The 21,386-nt window shown below is 43.4% G+C and overlaps 1 protein-coding gene across 5 annotated transcripts in view; it reads left to right on the plus strand.

Moving 5' to 3' along the window:
- Positions 1 to 21,386, plus strand: part of esrrb (estrogen-related receptor beta) — a 40,190-nt gene that overhangs the window by 8,768 nt on the left and 10,036 nt on the right. The window contains exons 1-5 of one of the 5 annotated variants that reach the window (XM_062439897.1): positions 2,926 to 2,936; positions 4,927 to 5,336; positions 11,144 to 11,260; positions 17,199 to 17,309; positions 17,845 to 18,006. In XM_062439897.1, coding sequence (XP_062295881.1) covers positions 4,940 to 5,336; positions 11,144 to 11,260; positions 17,199 to 17,309; positions 17,845 to 18,006 — 787 coding nt within the window. In that variant the 5' untranslated portion in view covers positions 2,926 to 2,936; positions 4,927 to 4,939. Of the gene's footprint in view, positions 1 to 2,925; positions 2,937 to 4,926; positions 5,337 to 11,143; positions 11,270 to 17,198; positions 17,317 to 17,830; positions 18,007 to 21,386 lie in introns of those variants that run through there. The other 4 variants (XM_062439893.1, XM_062439894.1, XM_062439896.1 and 1 more) reach the window with 4 other exon arrangements.

A 21,386-nucleotide genomic window follows, 5' to 3' on the forward strand; every position in this document is an offset into this window, starting at 1 on the left:
ATCCCCCCACTGACAGTAGCTCTGTCACGAGCCATTTGCCTCCCTCCACATTCTGAACTCAGCCCCTTATAAGAACTAGATCTGCCCAGTGCGGCCCAGACAGTTTACGTCAGACAAACAGCAGCGCCTGTATCACAAGAGGCCCTCTATTTCCTGCCAGTAGCATCTCCAGAACAGGAAGGAGCAGGGGTGGGGCGGGGGAGGGATCAATAGATGTGATCTGCTTCTTGGCCAGCGCTATCTTGTGGTGCCGCTGGAGCATGGGGCTCATGTTGTCGTAGTGGAGTGAGCTCATGGCTTTATAAAGACTACAGTGACATCGCTGTGGAGCAGCTAAATATAATCCTCTGCTGGAGACTGAAAAACTTAATTGCACAGGCCACAGAGCAGCACGGTCCCCCCCAGGGGTAACCCTGCACTAGCCCCTAGCCTACAGACTATTGATCTGGGGTCCGCGCTCTCCATTGGTATGATAAACACCTCTCTCTCTCTGTCTCTTCTGTCTCTTCCACTCATGTATCGCTTTCTTTGTCTTCCCCTCCTGTTTCTCCGTCTCCTCGACTTCCTTTTTTGTTTGCCTCCATAGATTTGCACATCATAAATCTCTGTCAGCTTCTCGTGAGTGTCTGGCATATCCGTTAATAAAGAGGCCCCTCCCCTCCCTTCAGGTCTACCCCCTCTGCTCTCTCCTCTCTCTGCCAGAGCAGGACTAATGAATGAGAAACTCCAAAATTAGGGGCCTCTCCCTCATAGATTAGAATGGGTCCCTATGGAGTGCCGGGCTTGCCTCCAACCAAACCACAGCCGTCAACCCCCCTCCCTGCCATATTTCCATTTTTCATGTTCTGTCTGCAACGCAAACACACACTCAGACTTATAAGCACATGAGCCTATGTAAGACTGGTACAGGCACACACTCTTGCACATTGCCCCAAGAGTACTTTAGCCACCTATTCCCTTGATGGTCATTAACCTGGAACCAGTTCGACAGAAAGGCGTCCTCCATATTTCAGCTAAGTGTGTTTTGGAATCTCCATTCCCGTCTTTCTCCCAAGGGCCACCCCAGCCCCTCCTATAGCCCCAGTCCGTTTTCATTTACATTGTCCCCTGTGGGAACACACACCGAGCACCCTTGGTGGCATACAAGCTTCTGTATGTATTTCAGGGACTTTAGTTGGCCCGTTAAGATTTTCAGCACAGTCTCCGCTCTCCCAAAAATGAGTCCCTGGCTGTGTGTTGAAGCGGTAAAAGGTGGCAGTGGCCCCTGGAGGAGAGGTCAGTGTGGCAGCTGCCAGTGGATTCTGGCTGTGGCGGAGAGGCTGAGCTGGGCTGAGAGGAGGTCTGTCAGGAGCTAATTGAGTTCGTCCTACCCGCGCTGACTCTGGGGCCAGTGGCTTATCAGGCCACATCGCCTGGGGCCCTCCAGACAGATCTGCCCCTACTGGGGCATCTGATATCACCGTCACCCTGCCTGCAGATGTCAACCCCCACCTCCACCACCCAACCCTTTCCCTTCCTTACTCAATCTCATCAGTTAGCAGGGATGTGACACTCTGGGATGAGGTTAGTAAATGTTATAAAATGGTGTTTTTGGCATCTAGTGGCCTTGAGAGTGAAAAGGACATCAGGAATTTACTCACTGTTTGAGTTGAGCCTCCAGTACAAGTTTGTCCTGTATGCTTGCGATTTACACATGAAAAAGGAAAAGAGCTGTAGTCACCCAGAGAACGGCGAAGGATGCCTGGATCCTCCTGACGTGAGCAGAAAGCTCACAGCAGGAATACTTACAAATTGGCTCAATTATATTCCGAATGTTCTGCGTTCTCACGACAGTGTCATCGAGTGTTCAGAGTTTCGCTTGCAGGCGAGGGAAGTGTTGAGACTTAGGGGAGAGTGCTTCTCAGTTCTCCTCTCAGAAGTCGAGGAACAGTGAGTGTGAGATGAGCTGCCAGATCATTAGGCCAGCTAATCCTGGTCACAGCAGTACCAGTGGAATGATATTAGGGATCTGAAATGCTGTTAGGAGGGCCAGGTGGAATCAGATTAAAACCAAACTGCGCAGTGTGCGTTTGCGGGCCCATTACCCACTACTCAGCATGAATTTTGATCGGTACAAAGGGAACAAAAGGAGGAGGAACAGAGAGAGAAAAAGAGAGAGGGAGAGATACTGTATCTTAGACGAGCTCTGCTCCTTTGGGCAGCCAGGCAGCAGAATTGAAAAGCTCTTACCTTGAGGAAGGAAATAAGACAGAACTATAGATTTTACAGAATCAAGTCTCAGTTAGTTTAGCAGACCCTTTCCTGTCAGCAATGTCTGTGTAGCTCACAAGCTAATTAGCACCTGCCCCACATATTGAATTATTTATCAGGACTATTGCTGCTGTCAAATGATTTAATGTTCATAATTCATTTTCCCATACAATGGTATTTATAGATTTAAATTGGACCTGTCCCATTAGAGATTACGAATATTTATAGAAATGTTTTAGACTATTTGATTAATACGGCAGGTTCAAGTGGTTAGTATTCCCTCACTATCATTAATCAATATATGCAGGCTTGTTAAAAACATAAGCATAGCAGTGGTATAATGTGTCATAGCAGAATGAGTTAAGGGGATTCTAGCCAACACATTTATAATAAATGACCACATTGAGCTGGAGGGGAAACAGTTAAGACACTTATGCAATTATGCTAAGTGTCACCCTGAAGCTGGCCTTTGAACCAGGGTTAAGCTTACTCTGAATTTGTGAAATAAAAGCTAAATGGAGCCATCTTGTGCTCTTGCGTTTTAATATATAGCCTTTAATAAGCCAAGTGCAGGTGCCCTATCGCACAGGTGCACATATCCATCTGAAACATAGAACATAAAGCAGATGAACACAGAGCCGTGCATTAATTTATGGGGATGCAATCTGCATTCATTATAAAGAGCAGCAAGTTCTATTTTAGAAAGGCATGAAATGGATTCGCCTTTTCAATTTCTGTCTGCAAGGACGTTTAAGAGTATGAGTGGATAATTTTTAAAACAGCAAATCTGAATAACCTCCCACAATGCCACGACTAATATTAAAAGTACTTTTGCTTTTTTTTTTTTTACTTGGACATTATTTTCTGCAAGAAAATGGTAGTTGTGTATACGTTTTATATAGTGTAGGCTTTATATTACAAGCAGAATTCATACTCAATACAAGAACAGTCCTCAGCTAAAGGGCTTATTCCACAAGGTCAACGGTTTTAACAGGGGGCATTTTTTATTATTTATTTTAGCAGTTAACCTTTTTGTGAATTTCCAGAAGTGGTAGTCACCTGGAGCTCCGATGAATATACATGACAGTGGGGAGGGAAACCCGGGAATGAGATTTAATTTGACACGCTGACCCCCATCTCCACGGGCCCAGGAAGCCAGGGTGAGAAAATAAGGTTGACCCACTGACCCCTGGGCCTGAACCCCTCCGTCACCAACCCTCACAATTAAATCAGCTTCAGAGAACAAGAGGCAGTCCGGCCGGCCGATAGGGGACACAGCAGAGGCTTCTCGTTTCCTGTTTCGTCTGAAGCACTCTGAGACAGACAGCTATGGTCCAATCAGGCAGATAGAACCCAGTGGGGAACGTCCCCCTCTCCCAATGCTGATGGTAAACTGACATGTCAAATATGTAAACATTACCATTAGTTGGCAATATGCTAATGGGACTAATGTGCTAAGACACAACTTTGCTGTTGCCTAGCTGCCACTCACTAAGAGTCCCTGTGTCTAAATTTGCATAAGCCATGCAAGGCTCAATTTTGTTAATGCAGGCAAGTGCAAGTGACCTTTCACCCCCTCCGTGGTACCTAATACAAACGGGGAGAGGGGGGTGATTGTAAGTGTGTGACCTCGCCTTGACCCCGAGAGGTCACTAAATCTACACAGCATCCCCAATACATTGAGTTATCCATCCCGTCTACCAGTCCACCCCTTCAGTTCACTGTATTTGCTGACAGAAAAATGAGTTAAGCATGTCCTGTCTAAGTTTTTCCCCCCTGTTGTTCTTCCAGTGCAATTTCAAGTTAAAGGTTATAGAGCAGGACTGAAATAGATTTATATTGGCAAGGAAGGCTTCAGAGTGCATTTTGTGGCCACAGCCAAAAGGCTGCACTTTAGTCTGCACACGTTACAGCATCAGATTTCATGTACTCCAAAATACAGTTATTAGGCAGACAGTGAAAAAGTCAATATCTTGCCATCATGTTTCCTTTTGGTTGACTGCTGACTCAAAGAGACAAGCCAAGGTCCACTTTGCTCTCTAAACTATGGAGATGCCCCCGACTTGATGTGCAGTGTGTGTGTGTGTACTTGTGTGTTAAGTTATTTGAGTGCTTTCTCTCCCTCTTTCTTTCCCTCTCATTCTCTGTCACTTTCCTTTTGGTGTCTCTGTCTGTATGTTTGCTTGCATTGTGTGTGTGTAGCTGTGGGAGGACATGTGTGTTGTGATTTGTGTATTTGTACACCGAAGCTCTTTGCAGCTGCCGTAGTGTGTGGCTAATGAGTACTCACGATCCTCCCTCTGATTCACTGGCTTATAGGGAAGGTTAGGATACATAATGTTGAAGAGAAACATCTTTTTCACTGTGAGCTTCTACTCTTGAACTGTGAAGTTGAGTGTTTGCAGTGTGTAAAGGCTCAACTTTCAGCAACTATTAAAATGTAACATAATATCTAGTAAAATAGATATCATTTTTGTTGTAATCATCATGAATTGTAATATAATCATCACATTTTGTACTTAATGTCAATAAAATATTTTACTGTTAATTCAGTTCTTTCACTCCATTATTTGATTTTATTTATTTCTGCCCTTATAAAACTTCTACTAATCACTTACCTCTTCTCTTCCTCACTTTCCAATCAACCTTCCCCCTCCATCTCCACACCTCCTCCAGGCTGCTGAATAGAATGGCCGCTGATGACCGGCACCTACCTTCCAGTTGTGGGTCTTACATCAAGACGGAGCCATCCAGTCCCTCCTCGGTCATCGACACGGTCAGTCACCACAGCCCCAGTGGCAACTCAGACGCCAGCGGAGGCTATGTCAACACCATGAACAGCCACTCCAACGGCCTGGACTCTCCACCTATGTTCACCCCCAGTGGGCTCGGTGCAGGCACCTGCCGCAAGCGCTATGACGACTGCTCCAGCACCATCATGGAAGACTCGTCCATAAAGTGCGAATACATGTTGAACTCCCTCCCCAAGAGGCTGTGCCTGGTCTGTGGAGATATAGCCTCGGGGTATCACTATGGGGTGGCCTCTTGTGAGGCCTGCAAAGCCTTTTTTAAAAGGACAATACAAGGTATTTTTCTCCTCTCACCCTTCCCCCAACAAACACTTGAACACACGTTATCACATCAGAAGACACAAAAAAACTCTCCATACAAGGCACGTGTCACACAACAACACTGAAACATACTCAGTCCTAGCGATTCACTGTAAAAAAAAAAAAAAAAAAATCACTAGTGTGTTGAACCTCTAGAGACCAGCAAACCTTTGCTTTTGATTTTATTAAACTTACAGTATCCCATCAATGCACAAATGTTATAGGAGCAAATTAAAAACATACACAGGGTAAACTGATGTACTAATTCTCAAATAACTGATTTTACTGGATTACAATACATGAAAACAACTCAATCAGAAAAACTGAAGAATATTATTGAGTATGATGACACCATCTGTCACGGTTGGTGGTAAGGTGGACATGACATCATCACTCAGGTCAGATTTGGTGGAGTATAGGGGCTGTTTGCCCAGATGCCTTGGGGGGCTCAGAGAACAAGCTTTATTATTCCTGTCCTGTTTTGTGTTTGTGTGTGTGTATGTGTGTATGTGTGTATGTGCGCTTGCAGACCAGGGTGCGATTGGCTATCTGCAAGGCATGATGTATCACAGCTTCTCATTAGAGAGGCAATGAAAGGCCCCCCACTGTGAAACTGTGCGCTCTGCTCCAGATTAATCAGGAAGACGGAGATATTGTTGAGGATTGAAAAAAAATCTGCACAACAGGCACAGCTGCCCAGGTCTGAGCCCTGTCAGCTTAGTAGTGGAATACATGCAGTGGAAAAACTAGATAAAATAGGCAAAATTAACTGAAGGGTTTGGGTATGGTGAAATGAAATGATTAGATGTGGAGAAAAATAGGAATTTGATATTGAAGTTAAGTGAATGTGACATCTTTTATCCATTGCTTTCAGTAAATGTTCATCAGCAAATGATTGCAGGCATTATATGGAGAACAGGCTGTCTGTCTTGATGCTAGGTGTTGATTTTGGACCTTACAGCCCTATCAGCTTTAGACAGTCTATGTACCTTTTGCAGACAAACAAAAGCATTAGGCCAAATCCTCCTGTTTACCCATGCTGCCATCAGCAATCCTGTCTATTGACAAAAGATGAACATTTTCTCTCAAGTAACATAACTGGGCTTTTGTCCTCTCACTAAAAGAACACTGACGGCAACACAATGGAACAGAAAAGAGGCATCGGGGAAGAAAGAGACGTCTTAAGTGGAGCAATGGCCCAAACAATTAAGAGGAAGGTACATGGAGAAAAAAAATGAAAGCTGCTCTTTTCCCCCCCCCCACTTTGCATTGTCGATTTGAAATCCCTCTCTCTCTCTCTTCTTGGAGGGCTGCCTGTAATGGAGCTAATCTGCCGTCGTTTGTCCGAGCCACAGGAGTTTTGTCAATAACAATCAGCGTTTGGAAAGTGTAATTAAGGCCGAGGCTTTTCATTAGGAAGAAGGGAGGGGGCCGTCTCCAGGGACGGGCATGCCAATTAGAAACTCAGGCACGCGTCGCCGGGTAATTTCAGGGAAAGAAGGGGGAAAAAAACCAGGACTTCTTTAGATTGGAGAGGGACCCTGCTGCTCTTTCAGAGGAGAGGAGGAGAGGCTTAATGGCATAATAATCAGACAGGGGTCCCAGGCAGAGAAGGCAGGAGAACGCAGGGACTTTTTGGGGGAGGTGAAATCCCTACGAAATGATAAAAGAAACACATGCAGGATTGCTGGAGGAAAATGGAGGCAGTAAATAGCGGGATGTAGAGCCCTTGAAAGAATGAGAAGGTGCCGAACTTATTAATTAAAGGAATAACGAGGCAGTCAAGGGTGAAGTGTGAGACGGCCCTCTCTAATGAGAAGAAAACAAAGGAGCTGTCTTTTCCAGCCCTTTATCACATTGTTCTATAGCTCTTTGGGCAAACAACATGCTAAGTTAATGTTAACCATATACATGACAGTTTTGTTATCACCTTGCGGGGCGGCTGTGGCTCAGAAGGTAGAGCGGTCGTCCACCAATTGGAAGATTGGCGGTTCGATTCCCGGCTCCTCCAGTCCACATGTCGATGTGTCCTTGGGCAAGACACTTAACCCCAAATTGCTCCCGTTGCTGTGCCAACGGTGTATGAATGTGTATGAATGATTAGCTTCCCCTGATGTGCAGGTTGGCACCCTGTGTGGTAGCTCCTGCCATCAGTGTATGAATGTGTGTGAATCTCCCCTCTGTACCTCCCCAGCCGATGCCTCTACCTTTTCAACAAAAGTGGATGGAAAATCCATCTTCTGTCACCTATTCATCCAGCGAAAAGCCCCTTGAACTCTTACGTGGAGATAGTTACATTAGTCAAGACCAGGCCCAAATTAATGTCAACCTGGATCTCCATCCATCCCAGAAGTACCTCTGTTCTCATTGCTCCCTAATCATACCCCCATCCCTGCACCTCACGTGCCCCACCAATCAAAAACATAAATCTCTTATTGAATCGTGTTTTCTTCCCATTTTGAACCCAAGTGTAAAATTGCTTGAAAACCAACTGAACTCAGTGGCCCTCTTTTATATGAAGTAATAGACCTTGACAGTAAGCCTGTAAAAGTCAGTTTAGATTTTGATGAGAAATACCTGCCATTTTACTGTAATTTACTTACAAGACCTGACTTTCCCCTCTGTGCCCTGGCATGGGTCCTGAAAAGCCATAAAATAGATTGAGACAGATACTTATCAAGAGAAGAAGGAGGGAAATCTTTTTCTTCTCCCTTCACTCTGTAATGTTATTGGTAACCATACCATAACCTCTCTAAAGACAGATACACCCAAGCATGGCCCTCGGGTTAAAGGGGTTCCTGCCAGTATGCTTCATTTCTGAAAGTGAAACCCTCCATACTGTTCTCTAAAAGCCAGTGCTTCTGGACCTCATTTATGAATGACAAGGTTGTTGTAAAGCATTTGATAAATGGGTGTCGTAAAATTTGAATCCTTATTTAAATCCTCATTTAAAGCAGTACTTATGTGTAACTTTATTTAACTACTGTTCAAGGACTGCACTGCTAAAGTAAATTGGAAGACTTTTTATATGTTAGGGGGAAATTTGACGTAAGTGAGACAACAAACGACTTCAATATCATTCTTCCGCAAGAAAGAGACAGATATATAAAAGATAGATATAAATAAACACAATAACCTACAGCAGTTACATTCTGATGTTTATTCTGTTCACAAAAAAGTGCAAACCTTGTTCAATGCATAAATCTGAATATCTATAATAACAAATTCGTTTGACAATAATATTTAAGACCCAGTCTGTTTGTTGTTGTATCGTTTACATTTGTTAAAGTTTAATTAAAATGATTTGTTAATTGACCATCATTTAAATTATAGGATTGTTCCTGCTGTGTTCAAACACATCACTGATGGAAAAGGATATACTTCAAACTTAGATGGGGCTTTTCTCTGGCATTAGTACACGTGTTAAAATACTTGTAATCAATGTGGGACTCATAGTATTTTCCAAAAGCTTCCCTTTGTGCCGTTATCTAATGTATGACTGTTAATAAAAATAATAAACCCAGAGAAGCCGCAGCTTATTCTGATTGTAGATCAGCTAAGAGGTATTAGACATGTTATGAATTGGAACTTACTGTATGTATGCTGATACTGAAACATTCCCTCTCCTAAATATAGAACAAATGCATAGATGAAATTAGTTAATCCACTCCTCTCTCCTCACTGAGCTAGGAGAAGCCTTTGACAGAACATCAGACACACACAGGGCTTGACAGGACAGGTGGACACAGTAGCACAGGCATGTGGAAGCACATGCTTGTTTTTGTTTCTGGAGTGTGTTATATCAAAGGGCTAACTCTCTGCCAGGTGTGGTTTTTGCACGTGTTCCCGGCACTCCTGAGAAAGGAGGGGAAGGAGGAGAGACCCCACCCCCCACCCACACCCCTCCAAAAAAACAAAAAACAAAGTGTCCTCAGGGACGCACAGGGTCAACTGTGACGCGTTGGTCATGCAGGCAAACCTGCAGTGGAACATGCACATGTACTTTGCTGTTTTTTTGGAATGATAATATGAAATGAATATCAAAAGATTTAGATCTGCAAACAAAAGCCATGTTATTATTTATTCATTTAGTAGCAAATGGCTGATTGGTTAGTGTATAATGGGAATACAAACCAAAAAAAAACCTCCATGAATTGAATACAGCACGGCGTTGCACTGATTGCCTCCTCCTAGCATATGGGAAATGGATAGGATTATTATGGTCTGGTTCTGCTATGACAACAGAGAAAACAGACAGAGGAAAGACAATCAGAGCTCATCAGCCGCTTCCCTCACACCTTTATTTACCCCAATCCCAAAGAGATGAGGAGAATTAGCATAATGATTTCTAACCCAGATATAAGGAGGAATTTCTAATTATTTATAACATCTTGGGACCCTCCACTTGATCTGTCCAATAATGTTAACATAATTGCATAAGTTGTCAAAGGGTGTTGGAGGGCTAGTGGAGGAACGCCGGTGGAATATTACACAGCTTTCCGTTTCTCTGTACAGAAATATGGAGTGAGGGTCAGAGCTGTGGAGCAGCTACAGGATGGTGGGATGCAGTCCTGTGTGTTGAAGTGTGGATATTTGTCTTTCCGTTAACACACACTCGCTGCATGGAGGAATATACTGTACTGCATGTGTGTATTTTTGTAGTTTCAGCAGATAGCATATTCACATTTGATGTTCTTACATGTGTTTTAATGGATGAGGGAAAAATATTGAGGTAATTATGATGATTAAATTAGATTTTTTTTCATTACTCAACAATCTATTTATGTATTATACTGACAAAGACATACATCTTAGGTTAAAATAAAAGTTTAGAAAAATACCAATGTCAAAAGCTTTAAGACTGAAAGCCCATTCAAAATAAGGATGATCCAAATTCCTAGGCTGAAGAAACCATTATATTGAAACCCTTTATTGAAAACCCCTGAATACAGTAAAATGTAGGGAATCAGACAGAAGCGGAGGAATCGCCTCACATATCCTGCCCTTTCTATGGCTAATGTTAGAGTAAAGCAGAACCGGCTCTTTTATTGTGTAGCAATGAAACTCTTTTTCATTGCTCCGTCCTGGAATCAGATGCTGCAGCTGAATAATGCATAAGGCCTCTTGCCTGTACACTATGTAAATAGTCAACAATGGCAACAGTGGTAACAACAGGTTTGGGTCCGCTGGAGTATTATGTAAAGTGGTAAGGGGCAGCGTGTCTGACTCTCTAGCCTGCTATTGAGGCAGTGGCAGACCCCTCTGAGCACAGGGGGGCACGGCCTGCGCCTGGGGCCCGGAGGGGACATGCACAGAATTAATGAGGCCAATTTAGTGTTGGACCAGTGTGGCGTCTACTGATGGGTCCTGAAGGACTATTGTAGCTTTACCTCAACCCCCCTTCTCCGCCCCTTACCTCTTACCCCAGTGCCTCCTCCTTCTTTGGACCCCAGTGCTGGAAGGAAACCTTTTAGCTGGAGGACACCTGAGCCACCTACTCACTATCAAAATGGATTCCACAGGAATCTGTATGATTAACAAGGGCCCATGCCTAGTTGGGAAAAAAAGATTTATTATAGACCATCTAAGTACAGACATTATGCACTGGTGTTTCTTACTGCAGTAGTAGCACCTGATTTACCATTGGTTCTCTTTTAGTGACGAATGAAACCATTTCATATTGTACTAAATATCTAACAGTTTAATTCAAATTGTAATGGACTGGTTCTTGATCAATTATAGCTTTGTTGGTGCTGACCTGTTTTTCTTCTTCTTCTTCTCAGGTAACATAGAATACAGCTGTCCCGCTACAAATGAGTGTGAGATCACAAAACGGAGACGCAAATCATGTCAGGCCTGTCGCTTCATGAAATGCCTCAAAGTGGGGATGCTCAAAGAAGGTAAGAAGAGTAAGAACATTTTATTTATTCTTGCACCCACAGATACACATACAATACTGCACCTATTTTGGTATATACCTTTCATATAACATTTACACAAACAAATTGACCTCCCTTCATTTGATAAGTGAGCTGCCAGTAAAATATCACAGCATCGCATGCTTATTCTCGAGATAGTCGTTTCGTTGAGTCCCACGCTGCTTCGGGAATGAGTAACATGGTATTTGCCTTCTACAAGCCCAGAGTGAGAGATACACACAACTGGCTGGCCTACAGAACAGTTGCCAGTCCCCGCCCCCCCATCCACCCCCTACCTACACAGCAGTAAATAACGTGCAGTTGAGCTGGGGACAGAAATATGCTGAATAGGTTGATCCCACCGTCTGAGTAATAGAAATGTAACAGTATTCCGCCTGGAAAGGCTCAGGCCGGGTCCCTGAGCACACTCGGCACAGTCTCAGCTCTCCCTGCCATATTGATCCACTAAATGTTTTCCGAACATCTCAGCTCTCTTCCTGTGGATGGTTTTTTAAAGTCATGCCAGCAGGGAATTCTGTGACAATTAAACATGCTTCCGATGGATTTGTCTGGCTGGGTTTCTTTTTCCCTCCCGACCCCCTGAGCCCCTTGAGACCCTTGGCTGTTCTTCTGGGGGAGGCACCTATCTGTTCTCCCTTACCCCAATGCATTAGTGGATGCGCTCTCACCTGCCTCTCTCGTTCTCTCTCTCTCTCTTTTTCACTTGTTGGTTGCTCCAAAAAGGCCAGACAAATGAATAATGAAAGATATGTGGCTTGGGGTGAAGTGGCGGTGTTATATTTATTCAAGCCTCCTCTGAGAGCAACCTAGGGACTCTGAAACATGTTATTGTTTTTTTATTCTTTTTGTATTTTATTTTGCTTTCCTCAAGTGGTGATAAATGTGGGTCAGGCAGCACTTACGTTGTGTAAAGTATGATTATCCCTCATGGTTATAAAGTGGTATGAATACCCAGCCTGATAGAGGGCCTAATAAAATAAAATAAAATAAAAAAGTTCTTAAAATCTTCCACTTTTAAGCTCTATGTCAAACTGCAGTATATATGTTCCGACATTATTCCTCCTATTATTCATTGAAGAGTGGGATTTATAGATGCATATATATTCAGCCGCCACCTGAAGCCAGAGTCATAACCCATATGGATCTCCACACAGTAACCGAATCCCCTGGACTGCATGCAGCCAGATAAAGCCTCAGTGCCAGAAAGACAGAGTAATCGCATTACTATCTGATGAAAAATTTATGCCAATATATCATCTTGGAGCGTAAGAGACTACAAAAATATGTCGTCGTGGCTATAAATGAATGACCAGTGTCAGGTCAGAGTAAAAAGAGTGTAAAACTCAAATATGCAGACTTCGGCTAAGCCGTTGGTTCTAATGCACACTTCTGTGTATTCAGCACATTCCCAGAATAAAAATGACCCTCCTCTTTCACACAGCGGCTGTCATCGCACTGCAACTATTGTCACGGACTGATAGAAGTCGTGTGCAGGTGTTGTCGTTGATCCCCCTCAAATAATTGACTTCTATCACAGTCAAAATCATTAAATACGTTTGTCACGATTAACAGAGAGACGTCAAATGAATTTTTTTGCGTAAGTTTTGCTTTGAGCCTGGCACTTTAAAGTGTCACCAAGACGAAATGGAAATAGAGACACATGGTCAGTGTTCACTGTAAGCTCTATGAAGCCGTCAGCTCAACGCCATGCTCAGGCCCAGAGTGTGGAGATGGCCTCCGCTCATGTGACTCAGGTTGCCACTTACTTTCATTACTGCAGAAAGGTCACATTGTGTCTCAGTGGAAAATCACCTAATTATAACTTTACAGCTCCAACAAAGTACAGTACTGCCCCCCAACTGTCTGAGGATGAAACAGAAGTTTAAATTCATCCCTGTCTCTGAAAGAATAACAATATCAGACGCATCTGAGGAATTTCATTTGGATTTCATTTTTATTCATACTCTCAAAAGTGAAGTCCGCATGGTAGCAGTCGCGCAAAAGCTTCAGTCAGCTAGTTCATATCTCGAGGTGCAGTAATAGGTGTAAGGAAAATGGTCTTCGAAGATTAGCAGTCTGATTACAGGAGACTTACCTAAACCCTGTGTCGAGTTGAGTCGCTGTACTTTCCCTTGACTGTATAAAGGAGGAAGTGATCAATAGAAGAATCAAATGTCAGAGGCAACAGGTTTTTCTTCTGATCAATGGAAACGGATCAGAGCTTAGAGCAAGAGACAAGACAAGATACTATTGAGAGATTACACTGACATCATTCAGTGGCAGTTGCTCTCTGCAGTGACTTCCTTTCTCCCTCGCTCCCTCACACACAGATGCACACAGCCATGAGCATTTGCTGAACAAAGGAGCAGAGAGTGTCTGTGCTGATATACAATACACCTCTCATTGTTTCGCAGACTGGCATGCAAAGAAGAACCACATGCCACAGTAGACCCGTCATATCCACATATACAACATAGAGAACATACAAACAAACCACACGACACTCACATGTATAGTTCCTGAAATACTAGACATGTAAAATACAGTCTGCCTCCAAGACGTAGTAATGGTAATGGTTTAAATATGTTGTAAGGAAGCGTTCGCTGCTGCAAACCTCATTTGTGAGTTTTAAGAATACTGTAATTTAGAGAAATCTTAAGTTGGGTTTAAGCAGCATTTAGTGTTTTCAATTAGCAGTATGAGCAGGGATGTCAGCTCACCCGGGATTTTGCAGCTAACCTGTAAATGTAGTATGTGACGAGGGTGTCAGTATGGCAGCCCCTGGGGTCAGAAGATGGGGAGGGGGCAATGCGTGACAATTTTTCCGCTACCCTCGCTCATCACCACTCGTGATTAAAAATGCTGCAACACACTTACAAGCATGCAAAGCTGGCAACAGGGGCCCTTTGAAATAGTGCTGACGGCAGTTTAGCTGGGCGGCTTCCTTGAAAGGCAAGGTTCACCATGCCTTGCCATGTGGCCTTCTGATTTTCCCAGCTAAAATAGGGTCCGCCTAAGCCCCCCTTGGCATTGCCAACCATCCCAGACATCCTGACACTTTCCCCAGGGAGAGACACCCAGAACAGGTGAGAGACTCAAAATAAGGGCCCCCTACCATGGCCATCCACACAAAGTGAGTGAAGACAGGCCCTTTTGTAGGAGTGTGTTTGGAAGGGGATTATTATTGTTTTTGGAGAGAAAGAAGAGCCCTAAGTCAGCTGGCCCCAGCCCCCACCCGGAGGCCTGCGCTAATCCGTGCACAAATGCCAGCCGCCTTGGCCAAAAGCCCTCTCCCCCAGCACCCTGCTTTGAAGAGATGATACCCGAGCTCACCCGCTGCTAGCCCCGCTACATGGTGTTGTGGGCCATAAAACAGTGAGATGACTTTGGATGAGGTTGAACTCAACTCTCTTCGCACATTTATAACACATCTACTGTTTACTCTGGAGGGAGCACAACAGAGCGGTCAGAGATGGCCCACTTAAAGCTTTGAGGGCCACCAACGGGACATATGAACCTCACAAAGGCCCCTATAAAGTCCTGTCCATAGTGCCTGACAGCATGAGTGAATGAATCCATCTAGCTGCTCTTAATCACTCTCTCTTCCTCTCTGCCTGTGTCTGGGCCTGTTGGACAGTAAAATGAGACAGGTTAGTGCCAAGCTTTAATTCCTGTCAGCATCTGTTAATTATGGCCAGGACTGTTCTAATTAAAAGAGGCACCCATCTACCTTCATCACTGGCTTTACACTGACACAGCCACATGACTCAACCGGTAGAGAGGATCATGGAGAGTCGGAGCATAGCCACCTGGCAGTGGCTGAGCTCATTGGGAGAGTTGGAATAAACTGTAGAAAGTGGTGACATCACATTTGACCAAGAGAGGAATTTGCTATACCTACAGTAGTAACGCTGCCATCTCGACTGAATTGGAAAGTTGTTAAACAATTCACTCTGAGCAGCAGGTAGAGGATGTTTGAAAACTATTCTCAAGACATCTTCACAGATGAGATTTGCACAAAAAAATCTATTTCTTGATTTGATACACATAAAGGTGAAACTGTCATTGTGTATGTGTGTGTGTGTGCGCATGTGTGTGTAAAGTATACTGTAGGTTGTTGCCATCAGATGATTCCCTGGTGCTTGCTGGGAAGGATGAGGCTCTGTTGGGAATTGGGGGTAATTAGGTTAGTGGGTTGTCAGTGTCAGGAAATTGAAAGACAATCCTAATCAGATTTGTGTTTCTAGGGAATCAAATAATTTATATATGTAGAAGAAATCTCTATTTTACAGTTTACCAGAACCTCCCCTATTCATTCAGGAGTGGGGCCACAGCAATGTAAGATAAGTGGTGAAAATCAAGAAGATATTTTGCATAAATCCATCATTGAAATCCTCTTTGTTAAATGAAGGCCACCGGTTCTATCTTATATCATCTGATTTTCCTTCCCCCCCATTCACCGAGCGACCTCCAATCACTGTGCATGGGACACATCCAAACTCATCCTCTCCAAGAGCACTTGCTGATGGGCAAATTGTATTAGGCTCATTTGCAGTGGCCACACAATGCCCAGGTTTGACACCGTCCTCCCTGTTATAAAGTGATGAAATCATCAAGGAAGTGCTCTGGCTGCGGGTGTTGTTCACTCAGAGGACGCAGGAGGCTGACAAATTAACTCCTCCTCCACCACAAGCATTTCATTGAGCCTTTTCTCATCCACCCTTTAGTATTAAATTAGTTTGGGGGTTACATTATGCATACCAGGTAAATTGAAGGGATTCTCCCTCTTGACAGGATTAAGATATCAGGGATATTTAGGCTGTACCGTAGCAGTGACACGCTGGTCCAAATATAGGGAGGCAGGATATAAATGTTTGCATACAATTACATTAAATAACCAAATACCTGCCCGGTGGTATCAAATAAATAGAACAGCATAGATGAAATATTTTAACTATGTTGAAAATTAATAGAATAGAAAAGACATCCAAATGGAAACATTCTTATCAAATAATGAGATAATAAATAACTTATGTTATGATGAGGCCGACTTGACATTTACAGTATCAGTGTGGAACCTGGCCCCCTAGGTGTGGCTGGGGGTGATAAGGCCTCAGTGCTACTCCAGTGAAAGAGGGGTGAAATAAGGGTCTTTTATGGGAAAGCAATACCTAGTTATCTATCTGCAGTATGACAGCGGATGTTTTGTACAGTGTGTATGGGACTATGTCTTTGCTTGTAGGCTGGTTAAGTTCCTTTTTCTGGATCCCAAAGAGCACACACCTGAGCTCACACACACACTCACATGCACACACACACAAGGAAAGAGGCATGTAGCTGGCAGCTAATTAGTATGCAGTCTACCTCACCCCAAAAGCTAAATAATTAGAGGGCCAGTCTGTGAGATCATTGACCCTGCGTTAAATATTCATATGTTTAGACCTGCTCTGGGCTCAGCTGTGTCACAGTAGACCAGCCAGGCATGGACCGCATATGGGAAGGCAGCGGTGCTTCTGACACATCCACACACACACCCACGCACACACGCACGCACGTACACACATACACACACACATAGTCACAGTCACACTGGCATGCATGCTTACACAGACACACTTTTATGCCACTATGCAGTCTTTTCATTATGCTTGAATATAAGTTAAAGACCAGCACAGTTACTCACAAAAATGTGTTTACACATCATCTTATACAGTGTATTTATCTGGATTTTTGTGATACTGTAATGTACTAGTAATGTGTAGTTTTATATAAGAGTTTTTTGTATCCTTGCAGTTTGTTCGACCTAGTTAAATTTCATGTATTTGATATCCTTTAAGACCTGGTCTGGAAAAGATGCATTCTTCATCTCAATGTGTCTCTCCTGTTGTTTTTTCCCCAGGGGTTCGTCTGGACCGCGTGCGAGGGGGCAGACAGAAATACAAGCGGAGGTTGGACACAGAAAACAACCCGTACCTGGGATTGACGCTCCCCCCTCCCACCAAAAAACCTCGTGAGTACCGCTCTGTCACTAGCCCATTGTCTCCCTCCTCTGCCAGGCCAGTAAGCAGGTAAAACTGAAAAAAGTCGAAATTCTAGGGCAGACTCATGTTCCCCTGTCTCTCCCATATTTGGACAGTTGATATTCTTTGGTCAGAAATATAGGCCAGGTTATTGTTCTGCTTAGAGCTGAATAATGATAAGTCTCTGAGCATATGACCGATATTAAACAACGACGGAGTGCTCGAGGACACTAGTGTCTCACGTTCTCACACATACATTTTTCCACTTGCATGCACCCTGTGGGGATAAGAGCTTTCAGTGCCTTCATTTCACTCACACAAATTCAGGCTCCATCCATTAGTTTGCATAATGAGAATGAGAAAGAAACGGTGAAGGCGTGACCACCGTTGGACCGTATTACAGTTGCACCAGTGTACAATGTTTATCAGTGCGGTGCATCTTTGCGCCTCACTGAGCATTGCTATGATATGCCCTTTGACCTCTACTTTGCTTTGACATCTCCCTTCTTCCTCCTGTATTCTCAGTCACAAAGATAGTGTCTCACCTGTTGGTGGCAGAGCCAGAGAAAATCTATGCCATGCCTGACCCGACCATGCCGGAGAGCGACATCAAGGCTCTGACCACGCTGTGCGACCTGGCTGACCGCGAGCTGGTGGTCATCATCGGCTGGGCCAAGCACATCCCAGGTATAAAACAAATTATTTTTGCTCCCTTTTATTCCTCTTCTGCTTTTTAACCTGCTCGGTCTTATTTTGGGCTCTTTTTTTTTTCTTATTTTTCTCCTTTTATTTATCTTTCTCTGCCTCTTTTCTCACACACACTGTACAAAGAAACATGCACACACACTTTTTGATAATTAATCAAGACATCATACCACACACACAGACACACGTGAATACATGAACAAACACGAAGCGCAAGCACACACACATTGAATTATTGATGGGCATAATCATGTTTCTTCCTTGCCCCATAGACATTCTGATAGACGAGGTGTTATAAGAGGCTGTTGAATTAAGGATACAGCGCCTCACGTCAGCAGAGATTTTGCTTCCTTCAAGAGTTTTCCACTGATTTTGACAGAGAACACATTGTTTAGCCGCTCTTTTTTTGCAACCGAGGCAGATTCTCCTTGATCTTCAGCTTGACCCCCATAACTCTATAACATTACTGTGCTGTAGGCATGGAGGGGTAACAAACTAAATGAATGTGTCCCTCAGCGGCACCTCCATAACCTCTTCTTCTCATCAGCATAACTTGGACAGGCACAGATCTGTCAGCATGCAGCACTCTCACACACACGCGCGCACACACTGTTCCTTCTCTATCACATACACAAACGCGCACTGACACACACACCAAACACACACACAGTTCCTTCTCTCTCACATGCACAATCACACATACATGTGCTTGCTTTGGTGTCATATCAGTTAATTCAGAAGACAGATTTCAATCCCAATTCATAGATTTAAACAGTTCATTTATTTTCTGTGAAGTGAAGTGGACTGACCTCAGGCAGGTGCATTTTGTACTGAAAAGGTATTAGAGTACTTCTCAGAAGGAGAGGTATTAATCAGGTACAGATCTGATAGTAAGGAGATTAGAGATGGATATGCTCCCAGCCCCTGGCCTCAGCCCCTGTTTGGATCACTCCTCATGGGCCCTGCATGGTCAGCATACTGAGAGTTTAACCAAGGAGCTTACTCAGGACTGGATCACGACTGACCCGATAACACAGTCTCATCATTGTGACCCAAAAATTACCCCGGCACCGCAGACATGCTCAATACTGCAACACTGCCATGCTGGATGCAGGTGTGGAGGCGTCACTAGCGTACGATACATGCATAAGGATACATTACGGAGAGTGTCTGCCATGTTTTTAGAATTTATTGAGAAAAAATACATCATATTTCACAGGTCATCTGAGGCCACCAAATAACCTGAAGTAGGTGCAGTTAGCAGTTAAATTGCTGTCTACTGTTTATGACTAGGATTTGTGAAATTTCTCCATAAAGCATAGTCTTTATATACTATTTAATATACACTAAGCATTAAAGGTTTTGTCTTGCACCCTGAAATGCATCATCATTGTGTGGTTGGGTGATAGCGTGTTTAGTGTACACTCTAACTAGGATTTTGTGTGTGTCATAGTGTTGAAGCTCTGTGTTAATCAGATTATACTAACACGTTTTGTACAGTGGATAGATTCATAATGTTAATGGGATTTGCCCCACAGATTGCGGCACAGGACTTGTCATTCCAAATGCGTCGATAATGATCATTTAACCTTAATCCTACCAACAGAGGTACTTTTTTGCCATATTTATTAGGTGAGTCATTTTGAAGGCTTTGTGGAAAGATTGCACTTGGGATAAATCCAGCAGTTTGTATTAAAGAAAAGTATATATTTTCACTTTAGACAATATGCAAATACACTTTAATTCTCCTAAAATAATAATAATGTGGTATTTTTAGATGACATTAATTGCGTAAATAATAATATTTTGAGAAGAAATAAGTTCATATTTTGCTATGATAGCTGTTCCTTAAAATACTTTATTCTTGGGGTCTCCAGGGATCCCAGTCGGTAGTCCTCATATTTTAAATATGTTAAATATGTTGGTAGGATGAAGGCAGTCTGTTCCTATGAGTTGTAGTTACAGTTGCAGTAATCGCTGTCAGACCTGGAACTGAACAGCTGTGCTAAATCATGTGCAGTACCTGCAAGATGGATTATTCTGATCTGCTTCTGTGTAAATGCACAGAGTCACACTTGCGTCTGTTTTATATCTGCTCACTTTTAAACTCTTATCACAAAATCCCACATATTATTTATAGATTAAAAATACAATTTGACAAAATAAAGACTTCAATTTCAGCTTTCAGTGCTTTGTCTGTGTCTGTCCTTTTGGTGGTGTCTGTATTAGGACAGTGGGTGTCCTCTGGCCATGAAATGGCTGCATAATTGAGTTGTACATGGCTGAACCTGATCAGAGACGGTTCAGTGGTTGAGTGAGACTCCATGCACTAACACTCCATGCACCAGTGGTACCCCAGGGCAACCTACCATGCTTCGTTCGTACCATATTTCTCCCTTTATGCGCTCCAGGACAAGAAAGGAAAGGGGGAAAAAACTGCTGATTGCATTCTGATAGATTTTTGTGGCCTTAGGCAATGGAATTAAAAAGATTAACAGTTCATTATGAAGTAGAGCACATTGATTAGGCCATTGACAGATGGGCCAATAACTAAAGTCCAAATGTAACAATTTAAATGTCATGAAAATTGACACTTACCTTCCCCCAATTGATTTTTAATTTCCCCTATTCTCAGCTGACGTTTGAAAACACATTTCAAAAGTGGTATAATTTGAAGTAGAGTGGCCCGATGGAGTTTTAATTGGAGGGCGATGGGAGAATATCAAAGCTGTATCATTAGTATAGATGATATCTTTGCCTTACAGGGTCCAATGTCAACTTTGTAATCTCGGCTCTACTTAACATATCGTGACAGGTCAGTATACATATGTGAAGCACTTTTCAGATTTTCATCAATGATTTCAGATGACAGAAAAACAAAAAGAAGAGCACAGTTTATCAATAAGATCAGGTGTACTTGTCATCTTTAGTTTAATGAAGCAGATATCGAAGGCTGGTGCCACACAGTAAGAGCCATTTCACAGGTTTGCTATTGTCTGATTGCAGCCTTGCCCTCATTCTGAATCTGCCTTTGATTAACTGATAATCACTGTGGAGCTTTTGGACACTAGTGTCACTGCTCCAAATAGCACCATGAAGCAGAGTCTAACACGGCTGTTGCCTGAGGGTGGCAGGGTCATTAGGAGCAGTGTTAGGGGGATGCTGACAGATGGCTTGTTGCTCCTAAGGTGCTAACAACCTTTGACACACATAGTAGTCCACTGTCCACCCCTCTGGCCCCCTTGCACCCTGTAAAGCTGCATTTCACTCTGTCCAAGAGGTTTAGGGAGGAATGAAGCATACTGACAGCTTCAGTACACTGGAAGCTGTTTACCACCTTGACATTGCCACCTTCTTCAGGA

Source organism: Scomber scombrus, chromosome 19 (assembly GCF_963691925.1).
Source record: "Scomber scombrus chromosome 19, fScoSco1.1, whole genome shotgun sequence".
NCBI classification, from domain to species: domain Eukaryota; kingdom Metazoa; phylum Chordata; class Actinopteri; order Scombriformes; family Scombridae; genus Scomber; species Scomber scombrus.